General features: G+C 40.4%; 1 protein-coding gene across 1 annotated transcript in view; it reads right to left on the reverse strand.

Moving 5' to 3' along the window:
• The window catches only part of LOC122539481 (probable E3 ubiquitin-protein ligase HERC4), a 46,239-nt gene that overhangs the window by 12,559 nt on the left and 12,457 nt on the right, over positions 1-21,223 (reverse strand). The window contains exons 6-18 of the mRNA XM_043674359.1: positions 20,060-20,187; positions 17,875-17,981; positions 16,581-16,645; positions 14,334-14,461; positions 13,078-13,137; positions 11,731-11,836; positions 10,081-10,270; positions 9,108-9,292; positions 8,881-8,994; positions 6,772-6,885; positions 5,540-5,710; positions 1,997-2,140; positions 965-1,131 (exon numbers count right to left, since the gene is read on the reverse strand). Coding sequence (XP_043530294.1) covers positions 965-1,131; positions 1,997-2,140; positions 5,540-5,710; positions 6,772-6,885; positions 8,881-8,994; positions 9,108-9,292; positions 10,081-10,270; positions 11,731-11,836; positions 13,078-13,137; positions 14,334-14,461; positions 16,581-16,645; positions 17,875-17,981; positions 20,060-20,187 — 1,679 coding nt within the window. The remainder of the gene's footprint in view (positions 1-964; positions 1,132-1,996; positions 2,141-5,539; positions 5,711-6,771; positions 6,886-8,880; positions 8,995-9,107; positions 9,293-10,080; positions 10,271-11,730; positions 11,837-13,077; positions 13,138-14,333; positions 14,462-16,580; positions 16,646-17,874; positions 17,982-20,059; positions 20,188-21,223) is intronic.

Here is a 21,223-nt window from a genome sequence, read left to right on the forward strand (position 1 = left end):
CTTCTATCAAATCCCTTCTCAAATTTCCTTTCTCCAAGGAAAACTATCCCAATTTATTCGACCTGTCCTCGAAACTGAAATTTCCCATTCCTGGAACCATTCTTGCGGATCAGTTCTGCATTCTCTGCAGTCCTATAAGATGGCACCCAGAGCTCTACACAATATTCCAGCTGAGTTCTAACAAGTGGCTTAAACAAGTTCAGTATCACTTCCTTGCTCTTGTACTCTATATCCTTATTAACAAAGCTGAGGATACTGTATGCTTTACTTTAGATCTGTCTATCTGTCTTTCCACTTCCCATGGTCTATACACCCTCTGTAGAATTGTACTCCTTACTTGATACTGTATATCAATATTCTTCCTACCAAACTGCAATACCTCACATATCTCTGCATTGAAAGTCATCTGCCACCTACCTGCCCACTTATCAACTTATCAATGTCTTACTGGAGTTCCACACTGTACTCCTCATTGTTTACCAATCTGCGAAGTTTTGTGTCACCTGGAAATGCTGAAGTTGTCCCCTCTACGCCAAGACCCAAAGGTAGAGGATCCAACTGGACAGAGTGTTTGAGAATGTGACATTCTGGATGCAATAGATTTTCTGGAATTATGTTTTTGTGGAAGATACTTCTTTGGATGGTATGTTTCGATTCATTTGAGATAATCTTTCAGTAAAAATGATACTTAATGATGTTGCAATAGTTGTGCAGGTGAAGGGAGAGAATTTGGACATTGTCAAAGAATTAAATAATTCCCAGCTCATTCGGAACTTGTAACCTCTGTAAACAAATGGCGCTACCTTTTCGTACCTCTTCATCCTCCTCTTTTTTCTGTTGTCTATACTTCCCTACGACTTGTGCCTAGCACTGAACCAGGTATTTCATTAAACAAATACACTAATAGCAAAAGCATAAAATCTGCAACCAAATGAAAAAATTGCCCACTGACTTGGCAACTTACTTCTCTAAAGAAGGTTCCAGCTCCTTCAGATCCTCCAAAGTGGGCTTCACGCCCAGTAGCTTCTTGAAGAGTGCAAGTGGGAATGGGATGTAGACCACGCTGAAGTTATACACAACAAGGCCACACAGTATTCCAAGCAGGTAGTAGTTTCTAATGGGCACAGAGATCTATTATAATGAGGACAAAAGAATATATCAATCCATATGTCAATAAGGAGTTAGATATAGTTCTTAAGGCTAAAGGGATCAAAGGATATGGGGAGAAAGTGAGAACAGGGGAATGAGTTAGAGGATCAGCCATGATCATATTAAATGATGGAGCTGACTGGATGGGCTAAATGACTTATTCCTGCTCTTATTTTCTGTGCCTCTATTTCAATTGCTAAAGACATAAATCATTAGCATTCTCAAACTCCCAGCAGCAGAGGAAGAAACCGACCCAGAAAATGTTGGTTGTCACTTTTCAAACATACCAAGTGCAACTGTACAGGTGTGTTTGATCATTTTCTGGTACATGTAATTATGTGATACTGTTGCTACATTATAAACCCTATATTTAGTTACTTAGTTGAATCCAAATGCAAGATAGCAATGGAAAGAGGTTTTAACAAATAAATTTCAAGTTTGAGCTAATCAAATGTAAATATCCTATCTTGCATATCAAGTGTGGTACCTGAAAAATGATACTTAGAGACAGTACAGGATGAAATCTATATACACACTCTACATAAATACATCTAATATACAGAGATGTAACAAATATGTATTGGTTTTGTTCACAATATATTGTATAAGTACTGTTTGTTTGCGACTTTCAGGTTACATGGTCAGACTGAGATAAACAAAGACTGAAATATTCCACAATACACATTTTTAGTGAGAAAATGCAGCTGATTGGAAAGCACTTGGCAGTTTGGGATGGAGCTTAGAAGCAACATAATATTTTCAAATTATTTTGCAATGTCTGGAGAATGGGAGTACCATCTATTCACATTGGCACCTTGCTCTTCTTAAACAAGTTACTATGGCTCACCTCTGGGGGAAACCAAATGATTCTGAAGGCTTCACGATAAATAAACATTCCAAAATCTGGTTGAATCAACTCTTTAAAGAGAGAAAGGAAGAATTCCTGCCTTACGGCTCCCAAATCAATACCTAGTTCTCCTTCAAACTTCACCTAAAGAAAGAAAAATCATTGCAAATACTTGTGCAGAAACATAGTTGCACATCTGCACTCTGGTTTTGGCTGTCAATACAAAAGATATACATAATGATACAGAAATTACAAGATGAAGAGAGACCAAACCCATCATTTGAACCTTCTATCATTCTGGTAGTCACATGATGCAATCATAGTGATGCTATTGTATATGAGACTCAGCGATGAGCTGAGGAGAACCTCAGGTTGCAGAGTTTTGGGAAGTACAGTAGAATCGCAATTGTCCAAATGAGACGGGTGGGGAGATTTTTATTCAGACAATTGAACATTCGGATAATTGATCCAATTGTAAACAAGTGGTAATTTACGAGTGCCGGTTATCTGAACATTTCTTGGTTATCCAGCAGTGCCGCCACAATGCTGTTTAACTGATAACCGAATGCTGAGTTGCTGAATGCCGTTTTACAGGACCTTGAGATCTTGTTCGGATAATCCAAAATTTGGATAATTGATGTTTGGATAATTGAGGTTGTACTGTATTGGTTCAATTCACCTGCTCCTCGGAAGCACACCACACTTAAACATGTTTGTCTCAAATTAATCATATACTGTATCTCAAAATGTTAATTGTTGAAACAAAGTTATACAACTTGCCTTTGAATGGATCAATACTAACTACCACCACTGTCTCCCTAGGAAGCCTGTTTTGTAGACTGACCACTCATCACTGAAATACCTGTTTTATATTTACTCTCTGTTTTAGTTCTACTGTTTTGGACAGGACAAAACAGTGGGGTGGCATAGTGGCTTAGTAGTTAGCATTGCTGCCTCACAGTACCAGGGAACTGGGTTTGATTCCAGTCTGTGTGGATTTGCATATTCTCCCCATGTCAGCTCGGGTTTCCTCTGGGTGCTCTGGTTACCTCACAGTCCAAAGATGTGCAGGTTAGGTGAATTGTGGCCCATAGTATTCAGGCTGTGTAGGTTAGGTGAATTAGTCATGGATAAATTTAGAGTAATAGGTTAGGGGAATGGGTGTGGGTGGGATACTCTTCAGACCGCAGGTGTGGACTTGTTGGGCCAAATGGCCTGTTTCTACACTGTAGGGATTCTACGATTTCTATGAAAGTTAACAAAGCAATGCATTGTTTAGCTCCCCATCCACTCACCTCAACCATTCTAGTTCTGAATGAGTTTCCTTTCAATAGCATGTCATGAGACTGCACCCTTTTACTTTTGAAGATATGATTTTTTAAATCTTCCAGCTCATTGGAACCATGGCCAATATGATTGAGACAAGACAAATTGCTGGAAAATGCAAATCTATCAAGGTTGAGTTGAGGGAACCAATGGATCACCCATGAAAGTGGTGTGTGGGGTTGGAAAGGGTTGAAGGGGCTTGTGAGACGAGAGACTCCATACTATTTAGACCCATCAAAGCCTACTGCAGTCATCAGAAGATGTTAACAACTGGACATTGACACCATGGCTGTGATAGATGAAGCCACCCAAAGGAATCTCCTACTGGAATGAGTACTTCATGGAGATTCTAGATCTTTTGGGGATGACTGAAAAGGAAGCTAGTGTCTCCACTATTCTGTCTTGCTCAGAGGAACGGTCATGGTTCCCATGCAGACCATATCAGGAACTGAGAACTTTAAATTAACTACTGTATCCACAAAACCAACAAACTAACTGTGGTCTCAGGTTAAGACCTTAAGCCTCAGGGACTCTGAACTGTATATTTATTTATCTTCCTTTGTACTGTACATGACCCATTTTTATCTTTATATGTGTTTACATGCGCATGTGTGTATGCATACTTACAAGGACATAAGAACAGGAGTAGGAGCAGAAATGATCATGGTTGATCACATCTCAGCTTCAGTTCCACTCTCCTGCCCGCTCTCCATCACCCTTTAACCCATTACTAATTTAATTGGATACCTTCTCCTTAAATTTACTGATGTCCTAGCATTAACCACACTCTGGACTAGTGAATTTCACAGATTCACAACCCTTTGAGTGAAACAGTTTCTCCTCATCTCTGCTTTAAATCGGCCAACCCTCTTCCTAAAACTCTTGACTTCTTGCTCCGGATTGCCTACATGAGGAAATATCCTCTCTATGTATACTCTGTCAATCTCCTTTTGCAGTATTTATTTATTTATTCATGGCAAGAGGGTGTTGCTGGCTGGGCCAGAATTTTTTGCCTATTGGGCAGTTAAGAGTCAACCACATTGATGACGGTCTGGAATCACATGTAGGCCAGACTAGGTATGGTTGGCAGATTTCCTTCCTGAAAGGAGATGAGTTTTTCCAACAGTAGACAATGAATTCATGGTTATCATTAGACTCTTAATGCCACTTCTTAAAAAAATCAAACTCCGCCATGGCAGGTTTAAAACCCAGATGCTCAGAATATTCCTGGGTGTCTGGATTAACAGTCCTGTGATAATACCATTAGTACAACACCTCCCCAAAGGTAAAATCACCATATTCTTACTGGACCATACAATGCTCTCTCATTAGAGAATAATGACTGATGGCAGTTTAACCTGAGGGTGACCACACCTCAGCTATGGGGAGAGATTGAGAAAGTGGAACCTTCATAGTAACCTCAGCCAGTGTTGGAATTGAACCCTGTGCTGTTGGCATATCCAGTCAACTGAGCTAAGCAATTCCCCTAAATCTTTTATCTTATACACCTCAATTAGATCTCTGCTCATTCGTCTAAACTCCAGAGCGTGTAGGCCTAAACTGCTCAATCTCTCTTCATAAGATAAAAGGGAAATGAGTGCAGACTGCTGAGGTTACTCTGCATTGAGGGCAACTCAAAAATTCTGAGTTAAATTCATACAAGGGAACTAGATTATTATCTGAACAAGGAATGTGTGCAGGGTCACAGGGACAAGGAGGGGAATTTCACCTTGTGCTGTGCTCATTTGGTGAGCATGCAGAGAAGTGAGAAGCCGAAAAGCCTCCTTCTATGTTGTAACAATTCTGTGAACATATCAAATTTTACGATGTTATCAACATATGTGATTGTTTGACATAACTCAGTTTCCCTAAGACCTTGCCCTCCAACCTTGTTCTTGAACCATCAGCATTGCATCTGTAAATAACTGTGAGACCACTAAAATGAATCCTGTTATCTGGGCCTGGAGTCACAATTCAGCCAGACCAAGTAAACATGGACCTTCCATTGTTCAACCAGTCAGATTTTCACAATGATCCAACAGCTTCAAAACACCTTTTGACCAGATGTTTTGAACCCAATTGAAATTCTCAAATTGTCATGGTAACATTTAAACTGATCTTGGGATTATAAATTCAATAATATAACCAGTGCAACAATGTAACCCAAACAGCTAAGTTCATTAATGATGACAGAGTGCTGAAGTGATTTTTCTTTACCTTGAGTTCCTTCCTCAGATCCTCCTCATCAACTTGTATCAGCTTCTTAAAAGTATCAGAGACTAAGTCTTGGCGGTTAACCTTCAAGTTGAAGATGGGATACTTGGGAGGTTCAGGGCTTCCCATGCAGATGTTACGGCATGTGAAATTCATTGCTTTGACAAAGGCTTTCTAACAACACAAATTAGAAACAGGAGACACTACCATCATGTTAAAGAAAACTTCAATCCAATTGACATTTAAATGATAAAAACAAAGAACTGCGGATGCTGGAAATCTGAGGACAAAACCAAAAATTGCTGGAGAAACTCAGCAGGTCTGGCAGCATCTATGGAGAGAAAGCAGAGTTAGCATTTTGAGTTAAGAGACCCTTCTTCAGTTCTGAAAAACTAACGTAGAAGGAGGCTTTTCGGCTTCTCACCAGTCATAAGAGGCACCAGTTAGTGAATATGGAATTCAGGAGAAACTTTTTTAGCCGGAGATTGATGGCAGTTGCTTCCATAAGCAATAGTGGCAGCAAACAGCTAAGGTGCATTTCAGGTAAAGCTGGACAGATATATGAGAGAAAAGGAAGGAAATGTGGATGGAGTTATATATGGTAAGGTGGGAGGAGCTTCATGTGGAGCCTAAGAATCAGCATTAGGCTGTTGGGTGGAATAGCCTGTTTCTGAGCTGCATGTTCTCAGTAATATCCATAACCTTCTGTATCCCAGACATTGCTGGGTCCACACATGCTTTCTCCAGAAGGCAAAGGTTCTGAGGTTGTACTGTGTATGTTGCAGCATTGTTGCTTGTCAACTCAAAATAAAAAATGGAGAGGAACAATTTGCACTTGACCTTCCTCCCAAACAGCTCAAAGCAGTGCCTCAGAGATTCATTGTTAACTGTTGCTCAGCCTTTCCGTGGAAGTAATCTGTGAGCAGTTATTAACCCTCTCTGCTGGACACTAGCTAAAGAATTTTATAAGAAAGAGGAGCAAAGAAGGAATTTTATTACAACAAAAAAATTGCATTTAAATAGTACCTTCAACACAGTAACACTTTACAAATCGCTTTACAAGAACATTACCAGACCAGATTTGCCACAAAGTCACATCAGGAGATATTAGGGTAGGTGACCAAATGATTGCTTACAGTAGTAGATTTTAAGGAGCATTTAAAAGGAGAGTAGAGCAATGAGGGTTATAACCAAATTTTAATTATTGATTTTCCCCTAAATTCAAAATTATTTACAGTTTTCTCCAAAACTGAATCCACGTGAAGTATCTGAATCTTGGCATTTAAATTGAAGATGAATGGATAGCAGCAAAACGTCAGTGGGACCTTCTTTTCTTCCAACTCGTTGGGCTGTAGGAGAGAAAAAAAACACAGCTCATTGTGAGTGCCCCACTCACAAACACAGCACAGTTAACCAATTCTGCAGCTGGATTGCGTGGATTGGGTGGACAATGTCGAGGAGAAAGGTCTACTTTCCTGTTTCAAAATGTGGACCTAAAAGGGACAGCCTTAAAGAAACAATGCTCATCTTCCAACAGTGCCTGAAATGTGGCTGATCATCAAGAAATGGTTGAAGTTGTTCACTCATCCTTGGTAGCCTCCGAGAAATGAAGTCAGGTGTTTTGAATATGTTAAAATAGGGCATAATGGCTGTTTGGATGCTGTACCATAATATTCAGTACCTCAACTTTGAATGAGGCAAATGTCTCGAGACTCTGGTGTAAGCTAGCAGTACCTGACTCAATGATACCCAGAGGCCTAACTGTTGGCTCTGAGAGTTGACAATTGGTTGAAGTCGCAGTAATTTGGTGCTGCCACATCAGTAACATCACCAGATGTTTACTTGGGGTCAGATACAATATTTTTAATTAGCACTCATAATCTAAAGGTCATTATGTGATGCTTCTCCAGTTCCGCAAGCTTTTCTGATGAGTGAAAGTCAGCAGGAGAAAGCTGGTGAAGCATCATTCATTTCTTGGATCCCATAATAAAGGTGAGCAGTGTCTCAGGGGTATACATATGAAATTCGCCAATAATAAAGAATTTACAGCATTAGAAGAAGCCATTCAGCTCCTCAAGCCTATTGGGACGATCAGTTTCACTTAGAACATAACAATCGTCTGATTTAGGAGGAGTAGAAGGCCATTGGCTCCCTCATACCTGCTTCACCAATCAATGAGATTAACTGCTGCACTGATTGTGGTCTCCCGCCCCCCCAGTGACGTTTGACTCCTTGTTAGTCAAGAATCCATCTAATTCCTCCTTAAAAACACACTTCCTTGCTTTTTGCTTATTATTGTTTCAACATACCTTTCCAAAATTTGTCTTTTATAAGCTAATATGGATGGGACATCATTCCCAGCAAACCTCAGAGTGATTAAGTTATCCTAAATTGTCCCTTTGATGGTGTACTCTTAACTTTAGGTTGCCTGACTTTAAAGTGACTGAGCAGTGGAAATAGTTTTCTCAAACTTTCCTAACTTAAATCATTATTTCCCTTGAACTTAATTTTAGAATTTTCAATGAGTTGTTCTGTAATTTTATGGCAGAACAGATGAAATACCACCAAAATCTGTATCTCACCGCATCACAATTCATCCTCCATGCTAATCCTCTCTCAACCCTCATGGTCTTTAGCCTCAACTCTCACCATCTGGTCCCTACCCTTAGTATACCTCTCTCTCCCCACCAACTCACTGCTCTCACTTTCTGTGTCCTTACATTCAGTGCCAGTGGTATCCTATGGCTCTCCCATATCTAGCCACAAATCTTACCTCTATTGCTGCCATTCCCATCAGTTCCCTTAAATCCTGCACCCATGCTGCCTTTTTGTACGCTTTCAAGAGCACATCTATTAGTGCTGCCTCAACAACATCCTTAACATCCACCAGCAGGACGACATCACTAGTCCTGAATTCCTGGAAACAGCCAGGATCACCATCCTCTGTCAAAGCTAACTGTGTTGGGCTAGTCATGTTGCCCAGATGAACAAGTCATTGGCTCCAAGACTGTGTTGTATAGTGAGCTGGCCATTGGTCAACAGAATATAGAGCACACAAAGAAAGCAGATTCCCTCGAGAAGTTCCGCTCTGTGTCCCACATCAACCATTACCAGTGGATGCCCAGGCCATGGATTATGATGCTTGGAGATGCTGTATCGAGACAGCTCGCACAAAAGAGAAAAGGAGAAGGATAGATCCAATCACACCCAGCAACGATTACATCTTCAATTGCACCCAGTGTGGAAGAGTCTGCTATCATGGATAGTGACCAATGGACTTGCAACCAAACAGTACAACCTTCCTAAAATCATTGTTTGCTGTAGAGATGTTGTTGGAAACTTACCATAATTCGTTGATGTTCTCTAAATCTAATGAGGTCGAAGCCAACATCGAACAGGAGAATTTCATCGATGTAGAATTTGTTTTGTGGAATATTGTGCTGTGCTTCCATATTCGCCTGAGATAAAATTCACGAAGAACAGACTTTAATATCTAGGTTCAAAAACAAAAATACAGAAAGTTGTGTAAATGGTACAAGTGCTTTATTTATTTGGCCTTTCCGATACTTACACGGTACACCAGTTCTAGAACATTCAAGGCTTCCCTTAAAATGTTTTCCACTACATTAATCGAAGGATGGCATGGCAATTCTATAATCAAGGCGTGGAGGCTTGTAAGGAGAATCACGACTGCAGACCTATACATCTGGACAAGATTATTCAAATATGATGACTTCAATGTCGACCAGCATTTTCCTGGATATCAAAAAATGCACAATGTTATCAACTTTGCAACTACCAGCAGCCACCAAAGCAGTAACATAAAACAGGTACAGTAGGGGGGCTTGTTGCACGGTGGTAGTGTGCCATCCTCTGGGTCAGAAGCCCTGGGTTCAGGTCCCACCAGCCACGAAGCTATGGCATGGCAAACAAAAATTTAAAAAATGCACTGAAAATGTTTTTAGTGATAGGAATACTTTAATATGGCATCCCTGTTCCAGTTTGCATCTGACATTTTGTATAGTTATGCCAATTAACAAACTAGAGACTCAGTGCTGTTTACATTTGAGATTTACAGGATGGCAGGATCTTATGTCCACGCAAACCAAATTAGAATTGGCAGAATCAGAGGCAAACTAGATTTCCACTGTCTTTGAAACTTCCTACTGCACTTTAAAGGTCAATTCATTGAAATCATGGAATGGTTATTGATCAGACAAAACTATTCAGCCCATCCTCTAAAGTCTTGCCAGTTAGTCCCAAATTTGCACATTTAAGATATTTTATCTTTAGGCGTTTATCCAGTTCCCTTCTATAAACCATGATTGAATCTTTGTCCACTACACTTTCAGGCTGTCCTTACATCCTAAGTTAAAAAATTTCTGTTCATGTCACCTCTGATTCTTTTGCTAATTTTCCTAAATTAGTGCCTTCTGTAATATATTACTAAGACTCTTCCTTTGATTTTCTCTAAACCTTATTTGATTTTTATCACTGAACAGGCTCAGAAGAGCTACATTGTGGATTGCTGTCCACCCTCTTACTCAGAATGTTTTTTGAAGCATCATCTAGCCTTTCAATGGCTCCAACACAGACAGAAAGCATATCTTGCATAGTTTCATTGTGTTGCATCAAGGAACTCTCTGGCAGAATCAAGTAAACCATCAGTGCTTCTTTGTCATGACGCAAGTTCTTAAGATTTGGGATTAACTGCCATGCCAGTTTTGGAATTATCTGTAAAACAAGCACACCAATTGAAATTGTGAACCAACACAGTAATTAGCAAACTCCATTAACTTTAAAAAAATTAATCAAGAACAGCTAAAAAGATTTGTACAGTATTCTTAGCAGCACATGAAACACTTCATACAGACAGCAACAAAACTTGCATCTATAAATTGCTTTAATATAGTAAAACAGTCCCAGGCACTTCAAATGGAATAACATTTGACAATGAGCATTAGGACAGATAGCCCTAGACTTGATTAATGAGACAGGTTTTAAGGAGCATCTTACTTGGGAAAGGAGACAGACAGGTTTGTGGATTTGGTAGCTGAGGGCCTGGCCACTAGTGGTGCAGCTGTTAATAACAGGGCTGCATGAGAGGCCAGAAATGGAGGAGTGCACATATCTTAGAGGGTTCTTCAGCTGGAACAAGTAAAAGAGAAAGGGGGGGTAAAAGAATGAAAATGTTAACCTCAAGGCCTGGCCTCACTAAGAGCCGATGTCAGGGTCAGTGCAGAGATGATGATTAATGGGACAAAGTGAGAGTTCAGATATGGACCACAAAGTTTTGAATGAGCTTTAAGTTTACAGAGTGTGGAAAATGGGGTGTCAGCCAGGTGTGTTTGCAATAGTCATGTTATGAGGCTATGATCACAGGGATGGTGTTTCACTGCAATTGGCATGAAGGATGGAAATAGACAGTCTTAGTATTGATGCAGATGTGTGGTTGGAAACTCAGTCAATAAGACACCAAGGTTGTGAACAGCTTGGTTCAGCCTCAAACAGTTGCCAGGCAGAGGAATGGAACATAGTTTGTGGTGGCATTTCTGCTGAGCTGGTACTGGCTGTTAGACCAGCAAACCGGCCCAGTGGAGGGAGCTGGTTGTGAGATAGATGTAGGTGTCATCAGCTTACATGCAGGAGTTGATGTTATGTTAAAAGGCGAGGTTTCTGAGGATCAACATGGAGATGAGAAATAGGAAAAGGACAACGACTATGGAGAGGAGAGGGAGATTGGAGATGGGACGCAAGATGGTAGGAATGAGAGGGATCTTTCTTTGAAGAGTGATGAAGACAAGTTGGAAGACAAGAGAGGCAGTAACCGAGAAAAGGGAACCAATAGCAGCCACTAACTTCAGGGCCAGTTGATGGTCAGTTCAGTGGGAATTGGGTTATGTAGGCAGGATGTAGGTCTCATGGACAAGAAATGCTGGGAGAGAACATAATTTACTCAGGTTCAAGTTCTCAATATCCATTAAAGAAGCATTGAGCCTCCGTTTAGAATACAAGAAGTTCCATTTGGTTTTATATCTCCCACTTTAATAATTTAAATTAGTCTGAAATAGTTAACAAATCTAACTGTTATAAGATGAATACTCATTTTACACAAAGTAATGATTCTCCAATAAATAATGAGAAGAAAGTGTGAAACAGTTATACATCCTAATGAAACAATATAAATACTTAACTGTTTGGACAATCCAGTCATTTCTGGTAAGCTTCCTAAATAATGCTCTGGCTGCTTCCACATCAACACTCAAAATGTCAGTCCCTGTTTTGGGTTGGTCTCCGTCACTAGAAGGTAAGCTTCAAAACTTTACTACAACTGTAACATAATCTTACAGCACACAAAAAGTTGGCACATTAAATGATTCCAAACTCTTTGGTCTCTGGCGCTGTGAGGCAGCAGTGCTAACCACTGTGCCACCGTGCCGCCCACAAGTTTACTACAACTGTAACATAATCTTACAGCACACAAAAAGTTGGCACATTAAATGATTCCAAACTCTTTGTTTAAGCAGAGTCTGATCAAAATCCTACATTTCACATTTTGTGGAATGGCTGCTTCTCAAGCTTGAATTACCACTCTTTGATAGTAAGGAGTGAACCAATATAATGAGCTGTTCTTTTGGTTTGGTAAGACTATTGGCTAACATGTTTTCTTCCTGTAAAATCATTATTAAAAATGTCATTTTAGCTATAGTGATAAGGTGCTAATCCAGCATGTGGCTTTCCAACCAGACTTCTATAGCATTGTCAGCCACTGTACAGATTGTACCACTCTCATCTCTGAGTCAGAGGTCATGGGCTTATATCTGACTCCAAACCACACAACTTAGGCTCATACTTCAGAGTTCAGCTGAGGGAGTTCCTCATTGTCAGAAATACAGAAATGATTGTAAACTGAGGCTTCTTATTTGGGTATGAAGGTTCCTGCGACATTATTTGGAAGAAGAGGGATGGAATTATCTCAGTAGTTTGGCCAATATTGATCCCTCAACACCACATCTCAGCAAATGACGTGGTCATTCTAACACTGCTGTTTGCTGGACCCTGCTGCATACAAATTGGCTGCTACTTTATAACATATCACAAGGATCTCTCTGGCTGCGAAGCACTTTGCCAGCCCTGGATTTATGAATGCCAGAAAGACAAAAATACATAGTTTTATTGTATTTACAATTCGGGATATAATAAAATTGAGGGGATCCCAAAACTAGAGGGCACAGGTTTAAGGTGAGAGAGGCAAGATTTAAAAGGGATCTAAGTGGCAACTTTTTCACGTAGAGTGTATGGAATGAGCTGCCAGAGGAGGTGGTGGAGGCTGGCACAATTAAAACATTTAAAAGGCATCTGGATGAATAGGAAGGGTTTGGAGGGATATGGGCCAAATGCTGGGAAATGAGGATAGATTTATTTAGGATATCTGGTTGGCATAGATGAGTTGGACCAAAGGGTCTGTTTCCATGCTGTACAGCTCTATGACTCTATGACTTTTCAGATTAACTTAATAACTTTGTTTCTGTTCCACTGACCTTTGCTTCAGAAAACTCCCAGTGACACAGGATGAAGAGGAGAATATTATTTCAATTTCCCTTTTTTGAAAGACAAAAAGTGTTAACAGTCAATAAGTGTACTTAAAACTGTGATACCTATTAATGAAAAATTACAATTCTAACGTGAAACATTATTGAGTGCGCGTAGAGTGTTTAATGTCTTCTGATCAACGAAGGGGAGATTGATCAATTATTTTAACTAAAACCCTTTCATATTTAAAATATTTATTAGGCCACTATGTTTCAAAATTCTTAGCAGCGAATGTTACTTAAAGGAGAGACAATTATATGCAAATGCTGCTTGCTTGCTATTATTGTGGAGCACAGGAGACAGTCCTGGATTTAACATAATGTGCCACCTTATTGGCAAGGTCATTCCTTTAGTGGCATCTCCAAAATATTGAGCTAACCATGTGAGAAGTCACAAGAAGAAAGGTGCATACTCAGCTATTACAATCTGGAACGCATTGGCTGAAAGGATGATGCAGGCAGGTTTAAAAGTAATTGTCTAACGGGAACTAGATATGGACATGAAAAGAAAACCAAAATTGCAGAGTAACTGGGGAAGACCGGTGGTAGTAGTACTAACCGGATAGCCGAAACATTGATTTTCCTGCTCCTTGGATGCTGCCTGACCTGCTGTGCTTTTCCAATCTCCAGCATCTGCAGTCCTCACTTTTGCCTCTTGCATAGATCTGGCACATGTTCAATGGGCCCAATGCCCATCTTTTACAATAACAATATTACCTCTCCATGACAAAAATGACTTGTTGTCTAACTGCTACTTCACAGTGCCTGGGTCCCAGGTTTGATTCCAGTCTCAGATGACTGTTTGTGTGTATGTTCTCCCTGTATCTGCATGTCTGTGTGCTGCTCCAGTTTCCTCCAACAGTCCAAAGATGTGTAGTTTAGGTGGACTGGCCATGCTGAATAGCTTGTAGTGTTCATGTATGTGCAGGCTACATGGAGTAGCCACAGTAAATGCGAGAATACAGGGATAGAGTGGATCTGGATGGGATGCTCAGAGGGTCAGTGCAGACTCGATGGTCTAAATTGCCTCTTTCTGCACTATAGGGATTCTACAATACTATTTGTTAGACCATGCCGTTACAGTGATCCACTGCTGCACCTTCACAGGCTTTGCAAACCCCAATATTTATAGCTCCAATATGTGTGGGAATTCATCTTTTAAAAAAATACTTCAAGATCATAGAACCGATATAAACAGTGCTGACTTTTCTGCTTCACGCCTCTCTTTGCTGCAATCAGCTGTGTTGATCCATTTGTCGACAATGGCTTCATTCATTGTGAGAATCTGCTGTGCACTATCCCTGCAACGGAAGTCAGCTGCAGGCGTTGGATGCTGCAAAGGCAAGTCATCAGCAATTAAACAGTGAACTGAGAGATTTCTATAGCAATAGCAAGTTCATTCAAGGTAACCCGTGTGACCTTGGTTAAATAAATACAAAGATATATTTGACAGCAAACCACTGGTTGTAGAATATAACCCAGGAATGAGTCCAAAGGACGAGAGATACTGATCACTGTTTTGATGAATCCAGCATCCAGGAGTGTAACAATGAGTATTCTGTTTAAATCATAAGCATGCCAAGACATGAAGACAAAGAAATATACTTTAATCTGAATATAATATTAGCTGGTATTTTACCTAACATATTATACATCCAAAGGAACTTATTGTTAAAACTGAAAGAACTGCAGATGCTGTAAATCAGAAGCAAAACAGGAATTGCTGGAAAAGCTCAGAAGGTTTGGCGGCATCCGTGGAGAGAAATCAGGATTAACGTTTCGGGTCAAGTGACCCTTCCTCAGCTGGGACTTTTTCAAAGCATTTGGAGCATTATTTCAAACTGCCAATTGCATGCTTTTGTAACAATCTTGGTGGATCTCTAGGATTTGTATCTGTGCTCTGCGTTGGTCCGTGGTTGAAAAAGAAGGTTTTGGTTTTCTAAGGAGACCTCTTTCTTTTCTGCCTTCACCTTCAAATAAGCCAATGTAAAGCTGAAATTAAGGCATTATGATTCCACCCTGGGAATTGGGCATGATGTGGTGGTTTTGATCATCGACCGCTGAACAGCACTTTCAAGGATTCGACATCCTTTCTCTTCAATTTGTGTCTCAAAATCCACAGCATTATTATCCCTAAGGTGCAGGGGGCTCAGTACTATATCCTACTGGCTACTGGTCTCATTTGTCTTTTCTAAAATTCTGCTTCCCAAAATAAGTACAACTTGTAGTTTAGCCTGGAATATAGTTAATTGGTCTTGTGTTTTCTGTTGATTCAGTGAGATAAATCACACACATAACATCCTGTACCATTCTATTGGTAGACCAAGTTTACTGTTGCCTCTTCCACCCAAGCCTAACATTTCAGATATAAAACCACAATTATTAAAGTGGGCCAGGGTTATAGAGATTGGTTTGTTGTAAACAGCACTTCTAAACAGTTTGGGATGATGCCATCTGCCTTCCCCAGGCTTCTTCCTTAAAGATCCCTCACAGCTAGTCCTCCCAATGACCAAGCTGACCAATGTACCAGCTGGGATATTGTTGAAGGAAACCATTCTGGAAGACCCCAGGATTACAAATGGCCAATCCCAGCCAGTTCAGTGGAAGGTGTGCCACCACTCGCTTTGTGGACTCAGCAGGAGGATATTGCTATGAGGCTGCAACTCTACATCACAACCACAGATGGCTCCTACTGCAGAGTGGCCATGGACCAACATCAAGATCAGGGACTGATGCACCAAGCAATTGAAATATGTCTTCCCAATTACCACCTTGGAATACACACAAAGAAAGGACATTCGAGGACGGCAATATTAATTGCTCTTTTGGTGGTGGAGTCCATGGAAGCACATCAAAGATGTAAACAAATGTCTTCAAAGACAGAGGGCAAACAGAAAGATTTGCATTTATGTAGCACCTTTCAGAGTCTCAGAATGTCCTATATTCCAAATGGATATGTTTTAAGTTTGCAGATATGTAGTAGCTATTTTGGGCATGGCAAGTTCCCACAAACAGCAAAGTGATGGTGACCAGATGAGCATTGGCTGGGAATACTGCTCTTCTTTAAAATGGTGCCAGTGGATCTTTAACATCCACCCTTCACAGCAGCCGGGGGTTAACTGTCTCACTCAGAAGGAAAATGTGGGGATGACAAAATGTGAAATAAAAAGAGAGGACTAAGGGACATGCACCACCTGCTTCATACTAAATGGGGATTCTGAGGATATTGGCAAGTTACACAAGTCAGTCAAATGAGACAAGCTTGCAGTCGTAGTATCCCTACCTTTGAGCCAGGAGCCCTGAGTTCAAGTCCCACTTCTCTCAGTAGTGTGAAAGAACATCTCTGACCAGGTTGATTAGAAAATATTTTTTTCATGTCTCATGAGTTGAGGACTATAACACAAGGTCAGTTTATATTAACGTCCAACCATGCGGACAGCTAGCGAGCTTACCTGAGTCTGAATGAAACTGGAATTTGGTCCTGCAAAAATCTTGTAAATTTTGGCATTCTGTAACTCTACAAGAAAGAAATATTTTGGTAGAATTAGACACACTCTCACTGTAACAAAGCAAACCCAGCAAGTATATCAGAAAATGTGATCACACCAGTAATCCTGATAGAAATGACATTTTAAGAGCATTTGAGAGAAAATATTTATCATCTACTGTAAATTTAATCTGCTTTCTTTTTAAATTTGGGCATGAATATTCTGCCTCAGGGGATTGACTTGGATGGGGCTTTTCCATTGTAAACCACCAGAGATGTTGGCACACCCAAGGCTGTATGTTTCTATCACTCAATGGAGCCAATCTGTTTCAGTAGCTGCAAATGTCCCTGTCTATACATGAATGCAGTGGGGACATTGAGCTTTTTCCTGAATACATATAAGCAATGCCATGGGTTGTTCAGCCAATGATGAATAAGGAGAGAAATGCAAATATGACACCAGACAGGAAGGGAGAAATCTGAAGGTATGGTTGAAAATCAGATGGTAGCAATACTGGACTAACATCTTCAGTGATTTCTGGATGGAAAATTGATGATTTAAAATCATTTTCATCTTTAATTAACTTATAAGGACAGACTTGAAGATGTCTAAAAGCACTTTTTTAAAATGCAAAGTCACCTATCAGATTATAAGGCTGCTCTTCTATCATAGCAAGATCACTGGTAGTGTCTTAATCAAAGGGTGAGCGCCCATCAAGCAAAGTAAAAGGTTGAACCTTGATAGTAACCACAGTTGATGCAGGAATTAAACCCACACTTTGAGGTATCACGCTGTATTGCAAACCCACTGTCTAGCTGACTGAGCTAACCAACCCCAGGTTTTTCTCAAACATAGTCACAGATGTAACATAGAAACTGAGAGAGTCACGTTGTGCTCAGCACCTTCCACAAATAACAGTGTGATTGTGAGTAATGTTTTTGTGATGCTGACTGAGGATTAAATATTGTTCAGGATGTGATCACTCTACAGTGCTTCTTCATATAATGCTGTGGGATCTTTGAATTCTAACCAAGCAGGCATGCAGGTTTTCATTTTTCAGCCTTGAGGAACGTACATAACTCCTAGAGGGGGACTTCAAGTTAGACACACAATGTGCTATCACTGAGCCACAGATAAATTATATTCAGGAAGAGAAAAGAGGAAATGATGACGAGACTCAGGAAGAATTAGTAACCAGTGCAAATTTGACATAAACAGTCAAACTACAAGTAAAGTTTGGAATGAATTGCATTGGTACCTGCATGAATGTGATTGTTTGTAGAATTTTCCTCCATCTTCCCATGAATTGCAAAACCAAACGAAACCACAAGATCAGAGGATGGGATGTAGGCAAGGGTGTGATAGCTAAAGAATACAAGTTAGCAAGTAACATTAGTTTTGTTTTGAGTAACACAGTGGGTGCATTGCTTCCGACCTTGCATTTGGATGACAGGTTTAGATGTTCCCCTGTCATACACACAATAAAATCCAGCCAAATGATCACTGGATTATTCTTTAAAAATTTGATTGATAAGCTGGGAGACTGGTTAGTAAGGTTGGATCTCATGGAATACAGGGAGAACTAGCCATTTCGTTACAGAACTGGCTTAAAGGTAGAAGACAGAGGGTGGTGGTGGAGGGTTGTTTTTCAGACTGAAGGCCTGTGACCAGTGGAGTGCCATAAGGATCGGTGCTGGGTCCATTACTTTTCATCATTTATATAAATGATTTGGATATGAACATAAGAGGTATAGTTAGTAAGTTTGCAGGTGATACCAAAATTGGAGATGTAGTGGACAGCGAAGAAGGTTACCTCAGATTACAACAGGATCTTGACCAGATGGGCCAATGGGCCGAGACATGGCAGATGGAGTTTAATTTAGATAAATGTGAGGTGCTGCATTTTGGGAAAGCAAACCTTAGCAGGACTTGTACACTTAATGGTAAGGTCTGAGGGAGTGTTTCTGAACAAAGAGTCCTTGGAGTGCAAGTTCATAGCTCTTTGAAACTTGTGTCGCAGATAGATAGGATAGTGAAGAAGGCATTTGGTATGCTTTCCTTTATTGGTCAGAGTATTGAGTACAGGAGTTGGGAGGTCATGTTGCGGCTGTACAGGACATTAGTTAGGCCACTGTTGGAATATTGCGTCCAATTCTAATCTCCTTCCTATCGGAAAGATGTTGCGAAACTTGAAAGGGTTCAGAAAACATTTACAAGGATATTGCCAGGGTTGGAGGATTTGAGCTATAGGGAGAGGTTGAATAGGCTGGGGCTGTTTTCCCTGGAAGGTCAGAGACTGAGGGATGACCTTATAGAGGTTTATAAAGTCATGAGGGGCATGGAAAAGATTAATAGACAAAGGCTTTTCCCTAGGGAGGGGGAGTCCAGAACTAGAGGGCATAGGTTTAGGGTGAAAGGGAAAAGATATAAAAGAGACCTAAGGGGCAACATTTTCATGCAGATGGTGGTACATGTATGGAATGAGCTGCCAAAGGAAGTGGTGGAGGCTAGTACATTGCAGCATTTAAGAAGCATTTGGATGGGTTTTAAATAGGAAGGGTTTGGAGGGAAATGGGTTGGGCGCTGGCCGGTGGGGCTAGATTTGGTTGGGATATCTGGTCAGCATGGACAAGTTGGACTGAAGGGACTGTTTTCTAAAGAAAAAGACATCTCTCTGACTCTATGACTTGTGGCTAGCCCAGTATTTACAACCAATCCTAGGAAGGATTTGCACATGGGATTGTGAATTTTTAAATGCAGACTAGGAACCCAGGTTAGTCATCAAATATAGTGGTTGATGGGTGTAAGAGACAAGCATCACTGCCAATTTTGATGAACTCAAATTCATGAATGGAGGAAAATGAGAAACCAACCAGAAATGAAGTGAAATAGTCAGGGCTGGAAGATATGACAATATGGGACTTTTATTTCAGGTTTCCACAGATTGCTTTTGTCTGAGGTATGATTGTCAGAAGTAATTAGTGTTTTATGTTTGAATAAAAGCGAAGATTAGCATTAGGAGACTGAGCATTCTGCATGCCATTATCACAAGGGTGGTAGCATTAAACAATTGAAGCTAAAGCACACTCAAAATGAGAATGTTTCTGGAACGGTTCCCTCTGCTATGACATAATATCCTGTGATTACAGTGCAGCAGCATAAAAGAAGAGAAAACTGAAAGAACTGTTTCTGATTTCCAGCATCTACAAAGACAGAAATTGTTGAAAAAGCTCAACAGGTCTGGCAGCATCTGTGGAGAGAAATCAGACTTAATATTTTGGGTTTCACTACACATCTCCCACACCTCACATTTTTTCTAAAATCCAGTGGATATGGTTCCAACCTGTTTAGCATTTGCTCATAAGACAATTCCTCCATTCTCGGGATTAGCCGAGTGAACCTTCTTAAAGCCAACTGTTTGTCAAGGATCAAGTGCCACTTACCTGCCACAGGCGATCTGCGAAACCTCGTCCTTGATTTGCTCCACCTTCTGAAAGGTGTTCACATCAGCTTTCGTGCTCAGTCCCAGTTGCCCAGCTCTTCCTTCCCCACACGTGAACACGCTTCCACTCTACACAGAAATCAGAATTACACCATTTGGGTTCAAATCAAAAGGCACTTCTTCACACACAGAGGAGTGGTAATCCAGAAGCTCCCTCCCATACATTTTGGGTCGGGGCAGGGACTAATTCTAAATGCAAAACCAAAACACTGTGGATGCTAGAAAATTGAAATAAATAAAACAGAAAGTGCCAGAAGGGCTTAGCAGATTTGGCAGCACTGAATAATTATTTCGAGTCCAACATGATTCTTTGAACTGAAGCTTATTATTAAGAATAAATGTATGTTTCTGTTTCCACAGACCTGTTGAGTCTCTTCAGCACTTACTGTTTTTAATTCTAAATGTGAGTTCATTTCTTTTCAGCCTCAAAAAATGTATACCAATGATCTGCATCTATAAAAATATATTTGTCCCCAGGGAAATATATGTACCCTGCAATAGGTTATCATCCACTCGCCAGGTCTGGGAGGAATTGGACTTAAAGCTCAGTTACTTATTGAATTATATTGTCAACATCACATCAATTGGACTTGAAGGGGTCACATATCTGTTGCTATAGCAATGTTTCCACTCATCTTAGTTAAATAACCAACAACAAGAACATGGCAAGTTTATGGTGCATTTAACATAGAAAACCATCCCAATGGAAACCAATGACAGTTTAGGGATAAAGCTTCCCCTTAATTTTAAACATACAGAGAAAATGTACCTTTTTAGATCTTCATCAAGGCTCAGGAGTCTGTACATTCTATTATCCATTCAATATACAATGTGAAGCACATTGGGGATTAGCAGGTTAGATATCATGAACAAATACCTACCCAATGTAATGTTAGAATCCTGAGCTGAAATTTTGGGGTTGCAGCAGTTAATGATAATTATGAATTAGGATCCCTAAAGTGTGGAAGCAAGCTACTCAGTTTATCGAGTTGAAAAGTGTGGTGCTGGAAAAGCGCAGCAGGCCAGGCAGCATCCGAGGAGCAGGAGAATTGACGTTTCGGGCATAAGCCCTTTTTCAGGAATGAGGCAGGTGTGCCAAGCGGGC

Source organism: Chiloscyllium plagiosum, chromosome 32, assembly GCF_004010195.1.
Source record: "Chiloscyllium plagiosum isolate BGI_BamShark_2017 chromosome 32, ASM401019v2, whole genome shotgun sequence".
Classification (NCBI taxonomy): domain Eukaryota; kingdom Metazoa; phylum Chordata; class Chondrichthyes; order Orectolobiformes; family Hemiscylliidae; genus Chiloscyllium; species Chiloscyllium plagiosum.